This window comes from Lampetra planeri, unplaced genomic scaffold (assembly GCF_965212315.1).
Source record: "Lampetra planeri unplaced genomic scaffold, kcLamPlan1.2.h2 scaffold_293, whole genome shotgun sequence".
NCBI lineage: Eukaryota > Metazoa > Chordata > Hyperoartia > Petromyzontiformes > Petromyzontidae > Lampetra > Lampetra planeri.
The window spans coordinates 51713-76790 of NW_027615119.1; the positions used below are offsets into that span (position 1 = coordinate 51713).

The 25078-nt window shown below is 53.2% G+C and overlaps 1 protein-coding gene and 1 long non-coding RNA gene across 3 annotated transcripts; one reads left to right on the top strand and one right to left on the bottom strand.

Annotated features, from left to right (window-relative positions):
- Positions 1-2630: 2630 nt before the first annotated feature.
- RAB39B (RAB39B, member RAS oncogene family) lies at positions 2631-24545 on the bottom strand. 2 transcript variants are annotated; one of them, XM_078623518.1, is made up of 6 exons: positions 24419-24545; positions 23334-23476; positions 18481-18858; positions 14459-14595; positions 12194-12338; positions 2631-7433 (listed from the first exon to the last, which is right to left on the bottom strand). In XM_078623518.1, exons 3-6 carry the CDS (start codon positions 18556-18558, stop codon positions 7152-7154), a joined length of 642 nt encoding a protein of 213 aa, XP_078479644.1. In that variant the 5' UTR covers positions 18559-18858; positions 23334-23476; positions 24419-24545; the 3' UTR covers positions 2631-7151. The 2 variants fall into 2 exon arrangements, with proteins under 2 accessions (XP_078479644.1, XP_078479645.1); XM_078623519.1 differs by lacking the exons at positions 23334-23476; positions 24419-24545 and having other exon boundaries at positions 18481-20034.
- LOC144740776 (uncharacterized) lies at positions 16442-18985 on the top strand. Its single transcript, XR_013589768.1, has 2 exons — positions 16442-18537; positions 18813-18985. It is a non-coding gene; the product is annotated as an uncharacterized LOC144740776 (long non-coding RNA).
- Positions 24546-25078: the final 533 nt, after the last annotated feature.

The window sequence follows — 25078 nt, forward strand, 5'->3', positions numbered from 1 at the left end:
CCTAGACAACGCTACCCGCCTAGACAACGCCACCGTCGCCTAGACAAAGCCACCGCCTAGACAACGCCACCGTCGCGTAGACAACGCCATCGCCTAGACAACACTACCACCTAGACAACGCCATCACCTAGACAACGCCACCGTCGCCTAGACAACGCCACCGTCGCCTAGACAACGCCATCACCTAGACAACGCCCCCGTCGCCTAAAGAACGCCCCCGTCGCCTAGACAACGCCACCCGCCTAGACAACGCCACCGTCTAGACAACGCCACCGCCTAGACAACGCCATCACCTAGACATCACCTAGACAACGCCCCCGTCGCCTAGACAACGACCCCCCCCCCCCCGCCTAGACAACGACCCCCCCCCACCACCCACGGGAGGATGGCAGCCGTGTGTCCGGGTCTGCTTCCTCCAGCGCTTTAAATTATGACGACTTGTTCTCCTGCCGCCACAAGGCAGGGCTCGGCCTGCGTCAGCGTCACCGCCACCGCCACCGGTCACGCGGCCCGCGTGGTCAGGGTGTGGCCACCGTGGTCAGGGTGTGGCCCGCGTGGTCAGGGTGTGGCCACCGTGGTCAGGGTGTGGCCCACGTGGCTTGCCTCTCCACGTGGTCTTGCCGCTCACCCCCCCCCCCTTACCCCCCCCTCTTGCCCCCCCTCCCCTTCTCGCCCCCTCTCAACCCTCCCACTCCCTGTCTCAACATCCCCCTCTTGCCCCCCCCTTACCCCCCCTTACCCCCTTCCCGCTCACCCCCCCCTCACGCCCCCCCCCTCACGCCCCCCACCTCACGCCCCCCCCCCTCATGCCCGCCACCCCCCTTATGCTCGCCCCCCCCCCCCTCTCGCCCCCCCTCTCGCCCCTCCTCTCGCCCCTCCTCTCACCCCCCCTTTCACGCGCAGCACTCCCCCTTATTTCACTGGCACGGTTGTGCCGTGCTGGTTGTGCCGTGACGGTTGTGGCCGTGATTGTTGTGCCCGGTCTGCTCGTCACATGTGGGGCAGGCCGGCGCCGGAGCGAGAACAATAAAGTTGAGTTTGGCCGCTCGAAGCGTCTCCGTGTGTTGTCGCCCCTGCTGCCCCTGCTGCTACTATTGCTGCTACTGCTGCCCCTGCTACTACTACTACTACTGCTGCTGCTGCTACTACTACTGCTGCTACTATTGCTGCTACTGCTGCCCCTGCTACTACTACTGCTACTACTACTACTGCTGCTGCTACTACTACTGCTGCTGCTACTGCTGCTACTACTACTGCTGCTACTGCTGCTACTACTGCTGCTGCTGCTACTACTACTGCTGCTGCTGCTGCTGCTGCTACTGCTGCTACTACTGCTGCTGCTACTGCTGCTACTACTACTACTGCTGCTACTACTGCTGCTGCTACTACTACTGCTGCTACTACTGCTGCTACTACTGCTGCTGCTACTGCTGCTACTACTACTACTGCTGCTACTACTGCTGCTACTGCTGCTGCTACTACTGCTACTGCTGCTACTACTGCTACTACTGCTGCTGCTGCTGCTACTGCTGCTGCTACTGCTGCTGCTGCTACTACTACTGCGACTACTACTGCTACTACTGCTGTGTTTGTGTCCAGAGTAGCACCCCTGCTGCTACTGCTACTACTGCTGCTACTACTGCTACTACTGCTGCTGCGTTTGTGTCCAGAGTAGCGCCTCTGCCTGTGACGCGCCTCTCAGACTATTCGGGGCCCCGGGTTCTCGGCCACGGCTCGGCTCGGGCTCGGGGCTGCGCTGACCGTGGCTCAGGCGAGCCAGAGCCGCCGGGAGCGACGGCTCTGGCTCGGGGCTGCCTTATTTTTATTATTTTATTATTTCCATTCTACGTGACTTTACCGAAAGAACCAAGAAGTTGTATTTTAGAACTTGTATCTTGGAATTTTTGCCTCGCTTCAATAGGCAACGCAACTCATCGGCGGGGAATAGAGCGGGCGGCTGAACAGAAGCTCCGCCGACAATTGGCCACGAGCGAGCGATGGCGATATTGGACCTCCGGCTCGGTAGAGCTGCTTTCATTTGTGACGGGGAGTTCGCTTGTGACAAGCGAAGAGCTCCACTGCAGCTCACGTTGAGGCCGCCTTCGCACCTGGTAGCACGATGTAATCCTTGCAGTCACGAAAGCTTCAAATCTAGAATGAATCCCCTCCACGCGGACCTACGTGACTTTACCGAAAAAAACACAATGTAGTTTTTCTACCCACGTGGACTTTACCGAAAGAACCACAGAAGATGGTTTCCTGCAGTCACGAAAGCTTTAAATCAAGACGCGTGGCCAGCGTCCGTGCGTGCCGTGTGGCTAAAGGGGGGGGAAACAAAACCGACGTAGATCTTCACGGTCGCTCATGAAATGCCCTCCGAGGAGGGCAAACGTTCGCTGGGGAGCAGATTCTTTTTCGGGTCACATTGCAGACCCCCCGCCAGGGGCGCATGCACACACGACTCTTGCATCTTCCTGCCCGCGTCAATCCGCCACGTCCCCCCCTCCACAGCGGTGGTGGCGATGAGGTTGCCCAAGTTCTGCGGTCCTCTCTCGATGTACGACGAAGTTGTCGTCGAGTGGAATTCGTGGCAATTGAAACAGAAAAAGAATGCACACACAGAGCCAACGTAATGGGGGGCTTGAATCGCTTTAATTTACACGCAAAAACGTTACTCTAAATTAGTATTATCGTTATTTTTTTGTTTTACAGAATCAACAATTACAGGTAACAATGTGGTCTCACCGCAACGTGGGGAAGGGGCGCTTACGATTGGGTCGTTTGTCAAGGAGGAGCAGGGTGGAGTGGACTCGCTCGGTCAGTCGCTCGGTCAGTCGTGTTGGGAGCGACCGGGACGAACTCCGTGACCCACCGACGAGAAATCGCGTCGATGCGTTCAAAGAAACGGCTCCAAAAACATCAACAAACAGTGCCCCTTGTTTCCGCGTCTCAACGAAGTGGCCTTCCAGCCCCTCGGCCTCTCGCTCGAGCCACGTGCAAAGCGAGCGAACTCCGGCGCCCGACGTTTCGCCAACCCGGGGTCTCATCGGGAAGCTCCACCACTGAGCTACTCGCCGGGGGGCTTCAACGACGAACGAGACACGAACGTTCGTTTCGACCGGCGGCGGCGACGCTCCAGATTCGAGATGACCGTTCGACGTTGGTAGGAGGATGGCGCTACCCCACCCGCACGTGGCCTGGCCTGCCGCTGGGCCAACTCGTGGTGGACGGGGCATATCCCGCGGCTCCAGGACAGGGGACGATGTGGCCTTCGAAACAAAATAACCGCGCGTGGTGGATGGAAAAGAAAAAAAAAACAATGAAATTTCGTTCATCGTCAACGGCTTTTCCACCGATAATTGTTTTTTTACCCTTCTATCTGGCAACAAAACTGACACCTTTTTACAAGGAGTCATGTTTGCATAGACCACAATACCTGCAGTCATAATGCAAACAAAAAACACAACTCTGATAATGTATGCACTGTCCTTGAAGTTGATTGGTCCACACCCGAGACAGCTTTCCTTAGAGCCTAGTCTCACATGGTGTTGGACCAGATGACGCCAAAAGGCGCACAACTCAAAGACAACGCACCATCAGAGTATGAGAGCTCGAGGTTCCAATGGGGCTTTTCCACTGTCGGCTTAATTGGGGCAGTCCCCGGCTCACGCAAGGGTTAGGTTCTCCAGAACGATCCGTAACCCAGGATTTTCCGCGTGTCGGAAACTAAACAAATCTCCCCTCCACCCCCTGAAAATTATCGATAAACATCCCAGAGCCGGCAATAGTTGTGGCCTCCCCTACTACCCGATAGCCGGGTTCGTTTTCTCCCGGCGCCGTGTCGCGCCGTCGCCCATTTTCTATCGCTGCCCACATCATATTGCTCCCCGCACCTCCCACGATTCTTTAATTCCACCGAATATCTACCCAAACACTACACCCCCCCCCCCCCCCCACCATTATTAAACTCGTGCATCCAGGGAACGAACGATGATGCAATGCTACAAAAGGAAAACAATCTCCGCAACGCTACAAACAAACATGTTCATTCGGAGTGGACAGGTAGGAGCTTGGTTGGACAGCGCATTCGTGCGATCCGTGTCACGCGGCTATGCACGACAGACAGACAGACAAATAATCCCTGGTGGGCAGTGTGGAACCTGTTGTTCCCACCTGTAAAAATCCGAATTCCCTTCATCCTGCCGAAGCTCGGTGAGGGTGGCGTTTTGGCGGAGCGACGAGGCGTGAGGCGGTCGGCCGACTTACGCCTCCTCGCTCCGCGGTGTTCATCCGCGCCGCACTACTTTGCGCTCGCCTAACTAACGCGGACGTTTTAGGCGTGTTTCGTTTTTTGTTTTTGTTTAACGCGACTCATGGGGGGGCGGGGGGCATTTCCCTAAGGAAGAATCTCCGTAAGTCCCCGGGGGTCTTCGGCAACCCGGGACTTACTGGACTACGAAGTAAGGGATGTTGTTTGGGACAGTTGACTCCTAACTTAAAAGTTAAACTCCACCACCGACATCGCGTTTTAAAAAGTACAAAAAATAATAATAAATAACATAAATATTCAAAACGATTTGATAATTCATTAATTTAAAACGACAATAAATAAATATCTTAAACGATTTGATCATTAATTTAAAACGACAGTAATTAACCCCCCCCCCCCACCCTTGATAGGCAGACATGACCTCCCCCCTATGAACCTTTCACAACAACTGCCTAAGGAGAAATATCTCCTGGCAAACAAGATTTCGAACCGGAACCTGTAACATCGAGACCAATTGAAGACGTAGGACAGAACAGGGAGAAAGACTCTGGGACACGTGCTGAGGATGGAACCCGCTGAGTCCGTGGCGAAAACTCCCCCACGGTGGACACCACGAGAGAAGAGACCATGGGGCAGGCCGTAGACTGCCTAGCAACGCACCGTTCTAGACCAACTAGAGACCATGGGCCTGTCTTGGGGTGAGGCAGAGAAAGCTGCTAAAGACTGCCTAGCGTCGCTCCGTTCTGGACCAACTAAAGACCATGGGCCTGTCTTGGGTGAGGCAGAGAAAGCTGCTAAAGACTGCCTAGCGAGGCACCGTTCTAGACCAACTAGAGACCATGGGCCTGTCTTGGGGTGAGGCAGAGAAAGCTGCTAAAGACTGCCTGACAACGCACCGTTCTAGACCAACTAAAGACCATGGGCCTGTCTTGGGGTGAGGCAGAGAGAGCTGCTAAAGACTGCCTAGCGAGGCACCGTTTTAGACCAACTAAAGACCATGGGCCTGTCTTGGGGTGAGTCAGAGAAAGCTGCTAAAGACTGCCTAGCAACACACCGTTCTAGACCAACTAGAGACCATGGGTCTGTCTTGGGGTGAGACAGAGAAATCTGCTAAAGACTGCCTAGCAACACACCGTTCTAGACTAACTAGAGACCATGGGTCTGTCTTGGGGTGAGACAGAGAAAGCTGCTAAAGACTGCCTAGCGACGCGGTGGTGGGTGTGGTTGGTGGATGGGTGGGCTGGTGAGTTTAGTGGTGGGTGCGGTTGGTGGATGGGTGGGCTGGTGAGTTTAGTGGTGGGTGCGGTTGGTGGATGGGTGGGCTGGTGGATGGGTGCGGTGGTGGGTGGGTTTAGTGGTGGGTGCGGTGGTGGGTTTAGTGGTGGGTTTAGTGGTGGGTGCGGTTGGACGGAACGGGACGACGTAGAGAGCATGGGCAGTGACCCCCTGACCCCGACGTCTGTTCACCCCGACTGCGGCCTTGCACCCCTTGGGCTGTCAATCGTCGCTGCAGTGTGAACAAACACACAGAGGTCGCAACCGGGTACCCGATACCCGTACCCTACCCCATACCCGGCTACCCGTTTGCGACCCTGGTGCGGCCGGGTACGGGTAGGCCGTGAGTCTCTGGTGAGTAGCCGTTTGTCACTCATTTCGGGTAGGGTACGGGTACGGGTAGGGTACGGGTACCCATTTCTGACCCTGGTGTGGCCGGGTACGGGTACGGGTAGGCCGTGAGTCACTGGTGAGTAACTTTTTGTCACTCATTTCGGGTAGGGTACGGGTACGGGTAGGGAACGGCTACCCGTACCCGGCCGGGTACGGGTTCCCATTTGCGACCCTGGTGCGGCCGGGTACGGGTAAGGGATCAAAACCCATTTGCGACCTCTGGAACAAACACGCAGAGGCTTAAGGTGAAACTAACAGGTCGGTACTGACGTTGCCCTGTGCCTAGCTTGTGTGTTTGCGATGATTTACCTTCTAAAAGAAAACCTGGCCATGCCTCGCGTGATCCGGTGAAGAAGAACCACCGTCTCTCTAACCCCCAGCGGCTCTTCGCTCACTTTCAGAGGCGAGGGGCAGGGTTGGGTGGGGGGGGGGTTGGCGCTTTCGACGACGAGACGTCGTCATCGTCACCGTCGTCGTCGTGATCAGTGTGCGAGTGTGAGGGCCTCCACAATATTTGAAACCATTGGGTTGGGTTTGAGAGCAGTGCGATGACGACGACGATGACGACGATGATGGTGATGACGACGATGATGACGACGACGACGATGATGACGACGATGGTGATGATGATGATGATGTGATTCCGCGGCTATTACGGGGGTTCTCGAGTTGGGGGTCTAACGAGGGTGGGTTGGGTCGGGTGCAAGTGGGTTGGTGTGTGGTGGTAGGTAGGTGGGGGTGTGGGGGTGTGAGTGTGTGGTGGTGTGCATGGGTGGGTGGATGGGGGTGTGAGTGGGTAGTAGTGTGCATGAGTAGGTGTGGGGTGTGTGAGTGGGTGATGGTGTGCGTGGGTTGGTGGGTGGGTGTGTGGGGGTGTGTGTGGGTTGGTGGGTGGGGGTGTGAGTGGGTGGTGGTGTGCATAGGTTGGTGGGTGTGAGTGGGTGGGTGAGTGGGGGTGTGAGTGGGTGGTGGTGTGTGTGGGTTGGTAGGTAGATGGGTGTGTGGGGGTGTGAGTGTGTGGCGATGTGCGTGGGTAGGTGTGGGGGTGTGAGTGTGTGGCAGTGTGAGTGGGTGGCGGTGTGCGTGGGTTGGTGTGTGTGTGAGTGTGTGGCGATGAGCGTAGGTATCTGTGTGGCGATGTGCGTGGATATCCGTGGTTATCTGTGTAACGGAAGGGGGGTGAGGGTGAGGCCCGTGCTAGCACCAGCAGACGCTAGCACCAGCAGACGCGTGCCCGCGGCGCCTCGTCCGACGAGTGCACCGTGTTGGGCACGAAGCCGCTCTTGACGCCCTCCCATCCGTCCTGCAGGGGGATGTGTCCGGCGCGCACCAGCGCGTAGATGTCGGCCGTGAGCTGCGTGAAGGCGCGCTCCACGTTGTCCCCGTCGCGCGCGCTGGTCTCCACGTAGCGCAGGCCGTGCTGAGCCGCGAAGCGCTCCGCCTCGCTGCGCTCCACCTGGCGACGCTGCTCCGACAGGTCACTCTTGTGGCCCACCTACCCCGGGAGAGAGGGGTAGAGGTAGAGGTAAAGGTTCACCACCCCTGGCTGGCTGCTGCTGGGGCAAGTGCGGTGAGTGGCAGCGGCGGCGGCAGCTGTGGACACAAAGTTCAAAGTTCTTCTTCTTGGTTCTTTCGGTAAAGTCACGTAGAATGGAAATAATAAAATAATAAAAATTAAACATAATAAAATAAAGTTAAAAGTTCATTGATTAGGTGTAGCCCTGTGAGCCATTCGGCTCTTGAATCGGGTGCAACAAACAGAAAAAAAAAACATGAACAAAAAACATCTTAAAGTGACTATGTGACTAAGTGCGAACAGAAAATCCAAAATATTGCAGAAAAAATCACCGTACACCAACGCTGTGTGCAAAAATCCCAGTGGGATGCAAGTCAAACAACAACAACAACCACAAGACAACTTAGATTAAGGCCATTAGTCTAACTCCGTACTACAACAAACGAACATGGCCAAACCAAAAAACTTTTCGAAAATCACCAAAATAAAGCCATAAAAGCAATGGAACGCGAAAGGTGAAGGTTGTGGTGGTGTAATTTCGATTTAAAGCTTTCGTGACTGCAGGGATTCATCTTCTACAGCTCCTTACTATTAACATTCCTTCCCTCTATTACTGCTAACCCTACCTCCTCCCTTTGTTGCTGCTAATCCTACAGAATGCACGGGCATAACATGACTTTGAGACCCCCCCCACCTCTTACGCATTCCACAAGTAGTGACTAATGACGTATCTGCATTTTCCATAAATATGCAAAATTCCTCTGTTGATATGCAAATTCCTTTGTCAAGGCGCTCTTCCCCCTCCAACCCAGCAGCTTAAATATACGCTGCCAAGCTTGGTGGTGCCCATTCAGACGCCGTCTTTCCGACAGACCTGTTCTGCACCTGAGGACGGCTGCTTGCGTTGTGGCCGAAACGTCGTGAGAATTGTATTATTTTATGATGTTTCATTTGTATTATTTCATTATCTCCCTTCTACGTGACTTTGCCGAAAGAACCAATAAGAGAAAAAGGTTGTGGCGGTGGTTGGTGGTGGTCATGGTGGCGAGTGTTGGTAGCAGCTATCATGGTGGTGGTGGTGAGTGGTGGTGGCAGCTATCATGGTGGTGGTGGTGAGTGGTGGGAGCAGCTATCACGGTGGTGAGTGGTGGGAGCAGCTATCATGATGGTGGTGAGTGGTGGGAGCAGCTGTCATGGTGGTGGTGAGTGGTGGGAGCAGCTATCATGATGGTGGTGGTGAGTGGTGGGAGCAGCTATCATGATGGTGGTGAGTGGTGGGAGCAGCTGTCATGGTGGTGGTGAGTGGTGGGAGCAGCTATCATGATGGTGGTGAGTGGTGGGAGCAGCTGTCATGGTGGTGGTGGTGAGTGGTGGTAGCAGCTATCATGATGGTGGTGAGTGGTGGGAGCAGCTGTCATGGTGGTGGTGAGTGGTGGGAGCAGCTATCATGATGGTGGTGAGTGGTGGGAGCAGCTGTCATGGTGGTGGTGGTGAGTGGTGGTAGCAGCTATCATGATGGTGGTGAGTGGTGGGAGCAGCTGTCATGGTGGTGGTGAGTGGTGGGAGCAGCTATCATGATGGTGGTGAGTGGTGGGAGCAGCTGTCATGGTGGTGGTGGTGAGTGGTGGTAGCAGCTATCATGATGGTGGTGAGTGGTGGGAGCAGCTGTCATGGTGGTGGTGAGTGGTGGGAGCAGCTATCATGATGGTGGTGGTGAGTGGTGGTAGCAGCTGTCATGGTGGTGGTGGTGAGTGGTGGTAGCAGCTATCATGATGGTGGTGAGTGGTGGGAGCAGCTGTCATGGTGGTGGTGAGTGGTGGGAGCAGCTATCACGGTGGTGGTGGTGAGTGGTGGGAGCAGCTATCATGATGGTGGTGGTGAGTGGTGGTAGCAGCTGTCATGGTGGTGGTGAGTGGTGGGAGCAGCTATCATGATGGTGGTGAGTGGTGGGAGCAGCTGTCATGGTGGTGGTGAGTGGTGGGAGCAGCTATCATGATGGTGGTGGTGAGTGGTGGTAGCAGCTGTCATGGTGGTGGTGAGTGGTGGGAGCAGCTATCACGGTGGTGGTGGTGAGTGGTGGGAGCAGCTATCATGATGGTGGTGGTGAGTGGTGGTAGCAGCTATCATGATGGTGGTGAGTGGTGGGAGCAGCTGTCATGGTGGTGGTGAGTGGTGGTAGCAGCTATCATGGTGGTGGTGACGAGTGGTGGTGGCAGCTATCATGGTGGTGGTGGCGAGTGTTGGTAGCAGCTATCATGGTGGTGGTGGTGAGTGGTGGTGGCAGCTATCATGGTGGTGGTGGTGGTGAGTGGTGGGAGCAGCTATCATGGTGGTGGTGGTGAGTGGTGGTGGCAGCTATCATGATGGTGGTGGCGAGTGGTGGTGGCAGCAGCTATCATGGTGGTGGTGGTGAGTGGTGGCAGCAGCTATCATGGTGGTGGTGGTGAGTGGTGGTGGCAGCTATCATGGTGGTGGTGACGAGTGGTGGTGGCAGCTATCATGGTGGTGGTGGCGAGTGGTGGGAGCAGCTATCATGGTGGTGGTGGTGAGTGGTGGTGGTGAGTGGTGGTGGCAGCTATCATGGTGGTGGTGGTGAGTGGTGGTGGTGAGTGTTGTTGGCAGCTATCATGGTGGTGGTGGTGGTGGTGAGTGTTGTTGGCAGCTATCATGGTGGTGGTGGTGAGTGGTGGTGGTGAGTGGTGGTGGCAGCTATCATGGTGGTGGTGGTGAGTGGTGGTGGTGAGTGGTGGTGGCAGCTATCATGGTGGTGGTAGTGGTGGTGGTGGTGAGTGTTGTTGGCAGCTATCATGGTGGTGGTGGTGAGTGGTGGTGGTGAGTGTTGTTGGCAGCTATCATGGTGGTGGTGGTGAGTGGTGGTGGTGAGTGTTGTTGGCAGCTATCATGGTGGTGGTGGTGAGTGGTGGTGGTGAGTGGTGGTGGCAGCTATCATGGTGGTGGTGGTGAGTGGTGGTGGTGAGTGGTGGTGGCAGCTATCGTGGTGGTGGTGGTGAGTGTTGTTGGCAGCTATCATGGTGGTGGTGGTGAGTGGTGGTGGCAGCTATCACGGTGGTGGTGGTGAGTGGTGGTGAGTGGTGGTAGCAGCTATCATGGTGGTGGTGGTGGTGGTAGCAGCTATCATGGTGGTGGTGGTGAGTGGTGGTAGCAGCTATCATGGTGGTGGTGGTGAGTGGTGGTGGCAGCTATCATGGTGGTGGTGGTGAGTGGTGGTGAGTGGTGGTAGCAGCTATCATGGTGGTGGTGGTGGTGAGTGGTGGTAGCAGCTATCATGGTGGTGGTGGTGAGTGGTGGTAGCAGCTATCATGGTGGTGGTGGTGAGTGGTGGTGGCAGCTATCACGGTGGTGGTGGTGAGTGGTGGTGAGTGGTGGTAGCAGCTATCATGGTGGTGGTGGTGAGTGGTGGTAGCAGCTGTCATGGTGGTGGTGGTGAGTGGTGGAAGCAGCTATCATGGTGGTGGTGGTGAGTGGTGGCAGCAGCTATCACGGTGGTGGTGGTGGTGGTGGTGGTGAGTGGTGGTAGCAGCTATCACGGTGGTGGTGGTGGTGAGTGGTGGCAGCAGCTATCACGGTGGTGGTGGTGGTGAGTGGTGGTAGCAGCTATCACGGTGGTGGTGAGTGGTGGTGGCAGCTATCATGGTGGTGGTGGTGAGTGGTGGCAGCAGCTATCACGGTGGTGGTGGTGAGTGGTGGTGGCAGCTATCATGGTGGTGGTGGTGAGTGGTGGCAGCAGCTATCACGGTGGTGGTGAGTGGTGGTGGCAGCTATCATGGTGGTGGTGGTGAGTGGTGGCAGCAGCTATCACGGTGGTGGTGGTGAGTGGTGGTGGCAGCTATCATGGTGGTGGTGGTGAGTGGTGGCAGCAGCTATCACGGTGGTGGTGGTGGTGAGTGGTGGTGGCAGCTATCATGGTGGTGGTGGTGAGTGGTGGTTGCAGCTATCACGGTGGTGGTGGCGAGTGGTGGTAGCAGCTGTCACGGTGGTGGTGGTGGTGAGTGTTGGTAGCAGCTATCATGGTGGTGGTGGTGAGTGGTGGCAGCAGCTATCATGGTGGTGGTGGTGGTGAGTGGTGGTGGCAGCTATCATGGTGGTGGTGGTGAGTGTTGGTAGCAGCTATCACGGTGGTGGTGGTGAGTGGTGGTGGCAGCTATCATGGTGGTGGTGGTGAGTGGTGGCAGCAGCTATCATGGTGGTGGTGGTGAGTGGTGGTGGTGAGTGGTGGAAGCAGCTGTCACGGTGGTGGTGGTGAGTGTTGGTAGCAGCTATCATGGTGGTGGTGGTGAGTGGTGGCAGCAGCTATCATGGTGGTGGTGGTCAGTGGTGGTAGCAGCTGTCATGGTGGTGGTGGCGAGTGGTGGTGGCAGCTATCACAGTGGTGGTGGTGGCGAGTGGTGGGAGCAGCTATCATGATGGTGGTGGTGAGTGGTGGTGGCAGCTATCATGATGGTGGTGGTGAGTGGTGGTAGCAGCTATCACGGTGGTGGTGGTGAGTGGTGGGAGCAGCTATCATGGTGGTGGTGGTGAGTGGTGGTGGCAGCTATCATCACGATGGTGGTGGTGGCGAGTGTTGTTGGCGGCTATCATGATGGCGGTGGTGGTGGTGGTGGTGGCGAGTGGTGGTGGCGAGTGGTGGTGGCGAGTGGTGGTGGCGAGTGGTGGTGGCGAGTGGTGGTGGCGAGTGGTGGTGGCGAGCGGTGGTGGCGAGTGTTGTTTGCGCCCCGCACCAGCATGAAGACGATGTGCGACGGCTGCGTGTGCATCCTCGCCTCCTCCAGCCAGTCCCTGGCGTGCTCAAACGACCGCCGGTTCGTGATGTCGAACACCAGCATGCCGCCCACAGAGTTGCGGTAGTAGGAGCGCGTGATGGAGCTGCCGCGTGCGTGGGGGGGCGGGGAGAGGGGCGGGGGGGTTGGGGGAGGGGCACGTGACGTCCAACCGTCGCCGCCGACGTCACAATAACAACAACGGACGTCGTCATTTATTCGCCGTCACCCCCCCTAACAATATACCGTGGCAACCATCGTGGTGACTACCATGGCAACCATCGTGGCGACCACCATGGCAACCATCATGGCAACCATCATGGCGACCACCATGGCAACCATCGTAGCAACCACCGTGGCGACCACCGTGGCAACCACCATGGCGACCACCATGGCGACCATCATGGCGACCACCATGGCAACCATCATGGCGACCACCATGGCAACCATCATGGCGACCACCCTGGCAACCACCATGGCGACTACCATGGCAACCACCATGGCAACCATCGTGGCGACCACCATGGCGACCATCATGGCGACCACCATGGCAACCATCATGGCGACCACCATGGCAACCACCGTGGCAACCATCATGGCAACCACCGTGGCGACCATCATGGCGACCACCATGGCAACCACCATGGCGACCACCGTGGCAACCATCATGGCGACCACCATGGCAACCACCATGGCGACCACCATGGCAACCATCATGGCGACCACCATGGCAACCACCCTGGCAACCACCATGGCGACTACCATGGCAACCATCATGGCAACCATCGTGGCGACCACCATGGCGACCATCATGGCGACCACCATGGCAACCATCATGGCGACCACCATGGCAACCACCGTGGCAATCATCATGGCAACCACCGTGGCGACCATCATGGCGACCACCATGGCAACCACCATGGCGACCACCGTGGCAACCATCATGGCGACCACCATGGCAACCACCATGGCGACCACCATGGCAACCATCATGGCGACCACCATGGCAACCACCATGGCGACCACCATGGCAACCACCATGGCAACCACCGTGGCGACCACCATGGCAACCACCATGGCGACCACCATGGCGACCACCATGGCAACCACCAGCACCGGGTGTTGTGTGTGCGGTGCGTGCGGTGTGTGTGTGTGGTGTGTGCGACACTTGCGACACGTGCGGTGTGTGCCGCGGTGTGTGCGGTGTGTGTTCCACGTGCGGTGTGTGGTATATGTGTGTGCGGTGTGTGCGGTGTGTGTAGCGTGCGGTGTGTGGTATATGTGGTGTGTGTGGTGTGTGCGGTGTGTGTAGTGTGTGGTGTGTGTGGTCTATGTGGTGTGTGTGGTGTGTGTGGTCTATGTGGTGTGTGTGGTGTGTGTGGTGTGTGCGGCGTGTGGTGTGTGCGGTGTGTGTGGTCTATGTGGTGTGTGTGGTGTGTGTGGTGTGTGCGGCGTGTGGTGTGTGCGGTGTGTGTGGTCTATGTGGTGTGTGTGGTGTGTGTGGTGTGTGCGGCGTGTGGTGTGTGCGGTGTGTGTGGTCTATGTGGTGTGTGGTCTATGTGGTGTGTGTGGTCTATGTGGTGTGTGCGGTGTGTGTGGTGTGTGGTCTATGTGGTGTGTGCGGTGTGTGTGGTCTATGTGGTGTGTGCGGTGTGTGCGGTGTGTGTGTGGTGTGTGGTCTATGTGGTGTGTGCGGTGTGTGCGGTGTGTGTGTGGTGTGTGGTCTATGTGGTGTGTGCGGTGTGTGTGGTCTATGTGGTGTGTGCGGTGTGTGCGGTGTGTGTGTGGTGTGTGGTCTATGTGGTGTGTGCGGTGTGTGCGGTGTGTGTGTGGTGTGTGGTCTATGTGGTGTGTGCGGTGTGTGTGGTCTATGTGGTGTGTGCGGTGTGTGCGGTGTGTGTGTGGTGTGTGGTCTATGTGGTGTGTGCGGTGTGTGTGGTCTATGTGGTGTGTGCGGTGTGTGGTCTATGTGGTGTGTGCGGTGTGTGCTGTGTGTGTGTGGTGTGTGGTCTATGTGGTGTGTGCGGTGTGTGTGGTCTATGTGGTGTGTGCGGTGTGTGTGGTCTATGTGGTGTGTGCGGTGTGTGTGGTCTATGTGGTGTGTGCGGTGTGTGCGGTGTGTGTGTGGTCTATGCGGTGTGTGCGGTGTGTGTGTGGTCTATGTGGTGTGTGCGGTGTGTGTGGTCTATGTGGTGTGTGCGGTGTGTGCGGTGGTGAGCCTCTCACCGGAAGCGCTCCTGTCCCGCCGTGTCCCACAGCTGCAGCTTGATCCGCTTGCCCGGCTCGATCTCGACGAGGCGCGCAAAGAAGTCCACACCCACCGTGGGGTCCGAGATGTCCACGAACTTGCCCTCCGTGAACCTCTGCGCGTGTGTGGACGTGTGTGTGTGTGGACGTGTGTGTGTGGACGTGTGCGTGTGTGTGGACGTGTGTGTGCGTGTGTGTGCGTGTGTGTGGACGTGTGTGTGGACGTGTGTGTGTGTGTGTGGACGTGTGTGTGTGTGGACGTGTGTGTGTGGACGTGTGTGTGTGTGTGTGGACGTGTGTGTACGTGTGTGTGCGTGTGTGTGGACGTGTGTGTGGACGTGTGTGTGTGTGTGGACGTGTGTGTGTGTGGACGTGTGTGTGTGTGTGTGGACGTGTGTGTGTGTGGACGTGTGTGTGTGTGTGGACGTGTGTGTGTGTGGACGTGTGCGTGTGTGTGGACGTGTGTGTGTGTGGACGTGTGTGTGTGTGTGGACGTGTGTGTGTGTGTGGACGTGTGTGTGTGGACGTGTGTGTGTGTGTGGACGTGTGTGTGTGTGGACGTGTGTGTGTGGACGTGTGTGTGTGTGTGGACGTGTGTGTGGACGTGTGTGTGTGTGTGGACGTGTGTGTGTGTGGACGTGTGTGTGTGTGGACGTGTGTGTGTGTGGACGTGTGTGTGTGTGTGGACGTGTGTGTGTGTGTGGACGTGTGTGTGGACGTGTGTGTGTGTGTGGACGTGTGTGTGTGTGGACGTGTGTGTACGTGTGTGTGCGTGTGTGTGGACGTGTGTGTGGACGTGTGTGTGGACGTGTGTGTGGACGTGTGTGTGTGTGTGGACGTGTGTGTGTGTGGACGTGTGTGTGGACGTGTGTGTGTGTGGACGTGTGTGTGTGTGTGTGGACGTGTGTGTGGACGTGTGTGTGTGTGGACGTGTGTGTGTGTGGACGTGTGTGTGTGTGGACGTGTGTGTACGTGTGTGTGTGTGTGGACGTGTGTGTGTGTGGACGTGTGTATGTGTGGACGTGTGTGTACGTGTGTGTGTGTGTGGACGTGTGTGTATGTGGACGTGTGTGTGTGGGTGTGTGTGGACGTGTGTGTGTGTGGACGTGTGTGTACGTGTGTGTGTGTGGACGTGTGTGTGTGTGTGGACGTGTGTGTGTGTGTGGACGTGTGTGTGGACGTGTGTGTGGACGTGTGTGTGTGTGTGGACGTGTGTGTGTGTGTGGACGTGTGTGTGTGTGGACGTGTGTGTGGACGTGTGTGTGTGTGTGGACGTGTGTGTGTGTGTGGACGTGTGTGTGTGTGGACGTGTGTGTGGACGTGTGTGTGGACGTGTGTGTGTGTGTGGACGTGTGTGTGTGTGTGGACGTGTGTGTGTGTGTGGACGTGTGTGTGTGTGGACGTGTGTGTGGACGTGTGTGTGTACGTGTGTGTGTGGACGTGTGTGTGTGTGGACGTGTGTGTGTGTGTGTGGACGTGTGTGTGTGTGGACGTGTGTGTACGTGTGTGTGTGTGTGTGTGTGTGTGGACGTGTGTGTGTGGACGTGTGTGTGTGTGGACGTGTGTGTGTGTGGACGTGTGTGTACGTGTGTGTGTGTGGACGTGTGTGTGTGTGGACGTGTGTGGACGTGTGTGTGTGTGTGGACGTGTGTGTGGACGTGTGTGTGTGTGGACGTGTGTGTGTGTGTACGTGTGTGTGTGGACGTGTGTGTGTGGACGTGTGTGTGTGTACGTGTGTGTGTGGGTGTGTGTGGACGTGTGTGTGTGTGGACGTGTGTGTGGACGTGTGTGTGGACGTGTGTGTGGACGTGTGTGTGGACGTGTGTGTGGACGTGTGTGTGTGGACGTGTGTGTGTGTGGACGTGTGTGTGTGTGGACATGTGTGTGGACGTGTGTGTGTGTGTGGACGTGTGTGTGTGTGGACGTGTGTGTGGACGTGTGTGTGTGTGGACATGTGTGTGGACGTGTGTGTGTGTGTGGACGTGTGTGTGTGTGGACGTGTGTGTGGACGTGTGTGTGTACGACGTTTCGATTGCAACACAAGCAACCATCGTCAGGTACGAATGAATGAGAAAACAAACATAGAAAATTTCGATTTAAAGCTTTCGTGACTGCAGCAGGGATTCATCTTCTGGGTTCTTTCGGTAAAGTCACGTAGAAGGGAAATAATAAAATAATAAAAATAAAACATAATAAAATCTAATTCTCACGACGTTTCGGCCACAATGCAACATTGGTCTTGGACCAGATGACGCCTTTTGGAGACTAGGCTCTAAGAAAAGCTGTCTTGGGTGTGGACCAATAAACTTCAAGGACAGTGCATATCATTATCAGAGTTGTTTCTTTTTGTTTGCATTTTGACTGCTTGTTTTGTGGTTATTGCAAACATGATGCCTTGCATAAAGGTGTCAGTGTTTGTACCAGTTGAAAGGGTAAAAACCTATTACTATATTTTGCCACTGGTAAAGGAGATGTCTCATAGTGCTTAAGTGTGTGAGACACACTTAACGACACACTTAAGTGGTTGTGCTTTCGCTAAGTTCTCCCCACATGAAGAAGGACGCTTGTGTTGCGCCCGAAACGTCGTGATTTAATTTAGTTGTTTTCATTTATTTTATTTTTTACCCACGTGACTTTACCCTAAAAAGCAAAGAGTAGTATGAAACCTACTCTTATTTTTTCATAATGTCAAAAAATTAACCCGTAAAAGCAAAGTTTTTCACTATAAATCCTTTATATGCGTGGCGGCTAGAGTCCTCTCGTCCTCTGGCTTGAGATGGCTGCCACCTATGGGTCAGATGATTGCCTGTCACCATTAAGCAATTGGTAATTTAATATAAAAAAAATTCCTAAAAAGTGTAAAGTTATGGAAAAAAAAATGTTCACGAAAATAAATTGTCACGCACAACGAGTCTGTGTGCAAAACGTCAGCTCGATTGGATCACGGGAAGTGGGTTAAAAAACGACCGAAAGATTTGCACGGTCGTAAGCGCGCAAGCAAGCAAGCGAGTGAACTTAATATAAAGGATTTTAGAAAAACGTCCCATTTCGTAACGTAAAGATTGCAAAGAGCTCATTCTAACCACTCCTGACAAATACGGAGCTATTAGTGGGCGGCTGCATTTTTGCAAAGACCAGGAGAGTTTGCCCCCCCCCCCCCCACCTACAGCGTGAAATGTTTGAGACCGTGAGTTGTTGAAGATGATGATGATGATGATGGGGATTATGGCAATTGGTGGAGGCTGCGATATCTACCACTCCTACTACTAATGTAGGGTAGACAGCGTCTGAATTCAGACGCTGTCTCCCCGACAGACCTGGTCTTCACCTGCGGACGGCTGCTTGCGTTGTGGCCGAAACGTCGTGAGAATTATTTTATAATGTTTTATTTTATTATTTTATTATTTCCATTCTACGTGATGACTTTACCGAAAGAACCACGAAGATGAATCCCTGCAGTCACGAAAGCTTTAAATCGAAATTCAATGTAGGGTACTGTACAAGGCAAATGGTTCTCGTGGGGTCAGTGGAGATGGGGTGCAAACAGGTGCAGGGTCCTGTACGAGGGAAGGTTCGAGAAGGGAAGTACAAGACGGTGGAGTCTGCTGGAAGCATCTACCGGGAGAAAGTGCTGGAAGTTTCCGGGGCGTGGAAGAGCGGGGACATAAGGGGGAGCTACTGTAGGTGGACGACATCGCCGCCTTTTGGAGATCTACAAGGTGGAAACCATCAAGAAGGAATGTCTGAGATCTACACGGTGGAAACCATCAAGAAGGAATGTCTGAGATCTACACGGTGGAAACCATCAAGAAGGAATGTCTGAGATCTACATGGTGGAAACCATCAAGAAGGAATGTAGTTACTACGTCACTGATACTATCGTTACTACGCCACTGATGTCGTTACTACGCCACTGATAATGTCGTTATTACGCAGCAGCCAAATGGACACGCGATGAGGGCATCACACAAAGATCCCCCGTGGAGCCGTAACAGCCTCACCTTGAGCAGCGAGGACTTCCCCACCGTGGAGTCCCCTACGAGGATGAGACGGAACTGGTAGACCCAAATCGCCTCCATCACGCACCGCTCACTCGGAGCCTCGCTCCCTCTCTGTGTGTCCGTCCGTCCGTCCGTGGGTGTCCGTGTGTGTCTGTGTGTCTTGTCTGTGTGTGTACGCTGGACTTCTTTCGCACCGTACGTAGCCAATCGTACTAATCGGAGGTGTGAGGGAAGGACATCAAACTAAACACAAAAAGCAGTGATCTGTGTGCGTGGCTGTGTCTGTGTGTGTCTGTGTGTGTGTCTGTGTGTGTCTCTGTCCTCCTCGTTAGATGCGGTGGGGTGGAGCGAGTCCCCTCCCTCTCCACAACTCCACTCCTGCGGACAAGAAGAGACGGAGGAGAGAGATGGAGCGTCAATCTTGAAACTTGTAACACAACCCCGATGGACGAAACGAGAATTAGTTTGTACCCTCTCTGGCAATAAAACCGGATTTGTGTTTCTATTTCATTTGTACCTGATGACGATTGCTTGTGTTGCAATGGAAACGTCGTATGCTAGTGTTTAATTTATTATTTTATCTTCATACGTGACTTTACCGAAAGATTCACAGAGTAATTCCTGCAGTCACGAAAGCTCCAAATTAAGTTTGAACGTGAATATTGCCCACTGATAACTACTACGAAGTCGTTCATATCAAAACGATGAAACTCACTGAATCTCTCACTCGTTCATTCTTACTTCACGTTGATCCGTTTTGTTGTTGGCATATTCATAGGTTTTTTCGGTAAAGTCACGTAGGTAAAACATTTAAATTAATAAATGTAAAATAAAATTAAAATTAAAATCACGACGTTTCGGAGGCAACACAAGCTTCCGTCTTCAGGTGGAACCGTCACAGCCACGACAGCTGCATCAAGTAAATGAGAGATTACAAGAGCTACCACTCCGTTCATATAATGGTTGGAGAGGGGAAGGGCCAAGTACGGCACACTTTTTATTAATATGGTAAGGTGAGGCTTAAGACTAAGAATAGACTTGCATAACAAAAGGCTGAGCCTTTGTTATGGAGAGGTACGGTTTGTGACTAAGCCTGGCCTACATAACAATAGTGTGAAAAAAGAAAACAACTAAACATGGTAAAACAAGCCTGGCTGTCTATCAATAACATGTAATAGTTGTCTGTCAAATAAGATGGACCAAATAAGTGTAGTTAAGTCTTTTTTGCATGGTGTGTAACCATCATCACGGTTGTAACCATCATCACGGTTGAAATCTAGAAGTGTTGTTGGCACTCTCCATTCCATCATTTGCCCAAATTGAGTCGTTCACTCGATGAAACAACGACTCACTCATTCACTCACTGAATGATTCACTCACCGAATCGGTCACGTCCTGAACGACTCATTGCGAACTTCACTCACTCGCCGAGTCATTCACCCAACCGTGAGCTCCATCGCTCCTTACACTGTGAACTCATTCACTCACTGGATCATTCACTCACCGTTGAACTCACGAGTTGAATGACTAAACGAGTCGTTCAACAATTAACTCATTCATTGAATCCTTCACTCACTAAATAACGTAATCAGTGAATCACTCCTTCAGACAATTAACTCATTCATGGGTTACTTCACCGACTCATTCATTCACTGGATCATTCACTCACCGTTGCACTCACGAATTGAATGACTAAATGAGTCGTTCAACAATTAACTCATTCATTGAATCAGTCACTGAATAAATAATTTACTCACTGAATCACTCGTTAATTGAATCATTCACTCACTAAATAACGTACTCAGTAAATCACTCGTTCAGACAATTAACTCATTCATTGAATCCTTCGCTCACTAAATAACGTAATCAGTGAATCACTCGTTCAGACAATTGACTCATTCATAGATTAATTCACCGACTCACTCACTCATTAATTCACTGGATCATTCACTCACCGTTGAACTCACGAATTGAATGACTAAACGAGTCGTTCAACAATTAACTCATTCATTGAATCCTTCGCTCACTAAATAACGTACTCAGTGAATCACTCCTTCAGACAATTAACTCATTCATGGATTACTTCACCGACTCACTCATTCGTTCACTGGATCATTCACTCACCGTTGAACTCACGAATTGAATGACTAAACGAGTCGTTCAACAATTAACTCATTCATTGAATCCTTCACTCACTAAATAACGTAATCAGTGAATCACTCCTTCAGACAATTAACTCATTCATGGGTTACTTCACCGAATCACTCATTCATTCACTGGATCATTCACTCACCGATGAACTCACGAATTGAATGACTAAACGAGTCGTTCAACAATTAACTCATTCATTGAATCATTCACTCACTAAATAACGTAATCAGTGAATCACTCGTTCAGACAATTAACTCATTCATGGATGAATTCACCGAATCGCCCACTAACTCGTTCACTCACTGAATCATTCACTCACTCACCATTGAACTCACGAATTGAATCAATAACTCATTCAGCGAATTGACTCATTCGCGGATTCATTCACCGAATCATTCGCCCGTTTACCACTTCACTTCCTGCATCACCCACTAACTCATTCACTAGCCGATTCATTCCCTCCTGTATCACCCCCCCCCCCCCCTCTCCATGACTCATTCACCATCCGTGCTTCATTCCCTGAGTAAGCGCGACGCTCACAGCGATGGCGCGAGGTTGTACGCGAGGAATGAATGACTGAGGATGAGGTACAACATCACTCCCATCATCGTCACCATCATCACCACCATCACCATCATCATTACTACCATCATTATCACTAACACACTCACACTCACAGTTATCACCATCATCACCATCACCACCATCACTACCACCATCGTCACCATCATCATCACCACCATCATCACCATCACCACCATCACTACCATCATCACCATCACCACCATCATCACTCCCATCGTTACCATCATCACCATCACCACCATCATCATCACCATCATCACCACCATCATCATCACCATCATCATCACCATCATCGTCACCATCATCACCATCACAACCATCACCACCATCATCATCACCGTCAACACCATCATCACCATCACTATCATCACCACCATCAACACTACCACCATCGTCACCATCATCACCACCATCATCACCACCATCATCACCACCATCATCACCACCATCACCATCACTACCATCACTACCATCATCACCATCATCACCATCACCACCATCATCAACACCATCATCACCACCATCATCAACACCATTTAACCACCGTTATCACCACCATCATCATCACCATAATCATCACCATAATCATCACCACCACCATCATCACCACCATCATCACCACCACCATCACCACCATCACCACCACCATCACCATCATCACCACCATCATCACCATCATCACCACCACCATCATCATCACCACCATCATCACCACCACCATCATCACCACCATCATCACCATCATCACCACCACCATCGTCACCATCATCACCACCACCATCATCACCACTACCATCATCACCACCACCATCATCACCATCATCATCACTACCATCATCATCACCATCATCACCTATCACCGCCATCACCACCATCATCAACACCATCAACACCATCACCACCATCATCACCACCATCACCACCATCATCACCATCATCACCACCATCATCACCATCATCATCGTCACCATCACCACCATCATCACCACCATCACCACCATCATCACCATCACCACCATCATCACTGTCATCACCACCACCATCATCACCATCATCACCACCATCACCACCGTCACTAACACACTCACAACTATCACCATCACTACCATCACTACCATCATCACCATCATTACTATCACTCCCACTGTCATCATCATCACTAACACAGTTACCACCATCATCACCATCACCACCATCACCACCAGAATCACCATCACTCCCACTGTCATCATCATCACTAACACAGTTACCACCATCATCACCATCACCACCATCACCACCAGAATCACCATCACTCCCACTGTCATCATCATCACTAACACAGTTGCCACCATCACTACCACCATCATCATCATCACTAACACAGTTGCCACCATCACTACCACCATCATCATCATCACCACCCCCCCATCCGTCATCATCAGCAGCAACATCGTCATCACTGCTGCCATCATCATCACGATCATCATCACCACCATTATCACCACCGTCACCATCATCACCACCATCATTACCATCATCACCACCATCAACATCACCACCACCATCACCAATACCACCAACATCACAATCATCACCAATAACACCACCATCACAACAACAAACACCAACATTACCATCATCACCACCATCAACATCACCACCACCATCATTACCACCACCATCATCACCACCATCATTACCATCATCACCACCATCAACATCATCAACATCACCACCACCATCACCAATACCACCAACATCACCATCATCACCAATAACACCACCACCATCACAACAACAAACACCACCATTACCATCATCACCACCATCAACATCATCAACATCACCATCACCAATACCACCAACATCACCATCATCACCAATAACACCACCACCATCACAACAACAAACACCACCATTACCATCATCACCACCATCAACATCACCACCACCATCATTACCACCACCATCATCACCACCATCATTACCATCATCACCACCATCAACATCATCAACATCACCACCACCATCACCAATACCACCAACATCACCATCATCACCAATAACACCACCATCATCATCATCACCACCACCACCACTCAAAGACAAAGATCCCTCGTACTGTATAGCCTTACCAGACTGTAGGGGCAAGTGCCCTTAGCGAGTGACAGCGCCTATGTTACTGGGTGACCAGCAGCAGCAGCAGCCACCACGCCCGACCGCCTTTGTCTCCCCCAGTGGCGATGTTCAACGACACCGCATTTGAGGCCGAGTCTACCTAGGGGAGGACGCGTCCAGCAGCACGTTCAGTGACGATGGTCGCGACCCGAGCACCTCCCCCGGTGTTTGTGAGCGCAGCGGAGCGCGCTAACCGCTGCGCCACCGCTCCCCCATCACCACCACCACAAACCAGCATCAGCTGGCAGGGCTGTGTCTGTGTGTGTGTGTCTGTGTGTCTGTGTGTGTGTCTGTGTGTGTGTGTCTGTGTGTGTGTCTGTGTGTGTGTCTGTGTCTGTGTGTGTGTCTGTGTGTCTGTGTGTGTCTGTGTGAGTGTGTGTGAGTGTGAGTGTGTGTCTGTGTGTGAGTGTGTGTGTCTGTGTGTGTGTGTGTCTGTGTGTGTGTGTGTCTCTGTGTGTGTGAGTGTGTGTGAGAGTGTGTGTGTCTGTGTGTGTGTGTGTCTGTGTGTGTGTGTCTCTGTGTGTGTGAGTGTGTGTCTGTGTGTGTGTCTGTGTGTGTGAGTGTGTGTCTGTGTGTGTGTGTGAGTGTGTGTCTGTGAGTGTGTGTCTGTGTGTGTCTGTGTGTGTCTGTGTGTGTGTCTGTGTGTGTGTCTGTGTGTGTCTGTGTGTGTGTGTCTGTGTGTGTGTGTGTCTGTGTGTGTGTGTGTGTCTGTGTGTTTCTGTGTGTGTGTGTCTCTGTGTGTGAGTGTGTGTCTGTGTGTGTGAGAGTGTGTCTGTGTGTGTGTGTCTGTGTGTGTGTGTCTGTGTGTGTGTGTCTGTGTGTGTGTGTCTGTGTGTGTGTGTGTGTCTGTGTGTCTGTGTGTCTGTGTGTGTCTGTGTGTGTGTGTCTGTGTGTGTGTCTGTGTGTGTGTGTGTCTGTGTGTGTCTGTGTGTGTGTGTGTGTCTGTGTGTGTCTGTGTGTCTGTGTGTGTGTGAGTGTCTGTGTGTGTGTCTGTGTGTGTGTGAGTGTCTGTGTGTGAAGGGCGTGAAGAGAAGGGACTCACCGCGAAATGCGCAGCTCACAATCCCCACCACATCGCGTACCCCACCACCACCACCAACAACAACAACCACCACCACCACCACCACCACCAAAACCAACCACCACAACCACAACCACCACAACCACCACCACAAGCTGGAGAGGCGTCTGCTGGGTGCCGCTCGGGCGCTGCGTCGCCTGTGACGAGGCGGAGGGGGAGGGGCGGGGGAGGGGGGGCGCCGATTCTCCCTCGCTCCGTGTGTGTGTGTCTGTGTGTGTGTCTGTGTGTGTGTCTGTGTGTGTGTGTGTCTGTGTGTGTGTCTGTGTGTGTGTCTGTGTGTGTGTGTGTCTGTGTGTGTGTGTGTGTCTGTGTGTGTCTGTGTGTGTGTCTGTGTGTGTGCCTGTGTGTGTCTGTGTGTGTCTGTGTGTGTATCTGTGTGTGTGTGTCTGTGTGTGTGTCTGTGTGTGTGTCTGTGTGTGTGTGTGTGTCTGTGTGTGTGTCTGTGTGTGTGTCTGTGTGTGTGTGTGTCTGTGTGTGTGTGTGTGTCTGTGTGTGTCTGTGTGTGTGTCTGTGTGTGTGTCTGTGTGTGTCTGTGTGTGTATCTGTGTGTGTGTGTCTGTGTGTGTCTGTGTGTGTGTGTCTGTGTGTGTGTCTGTGTGTGTGTGTGTCTGTGTGTGTCTG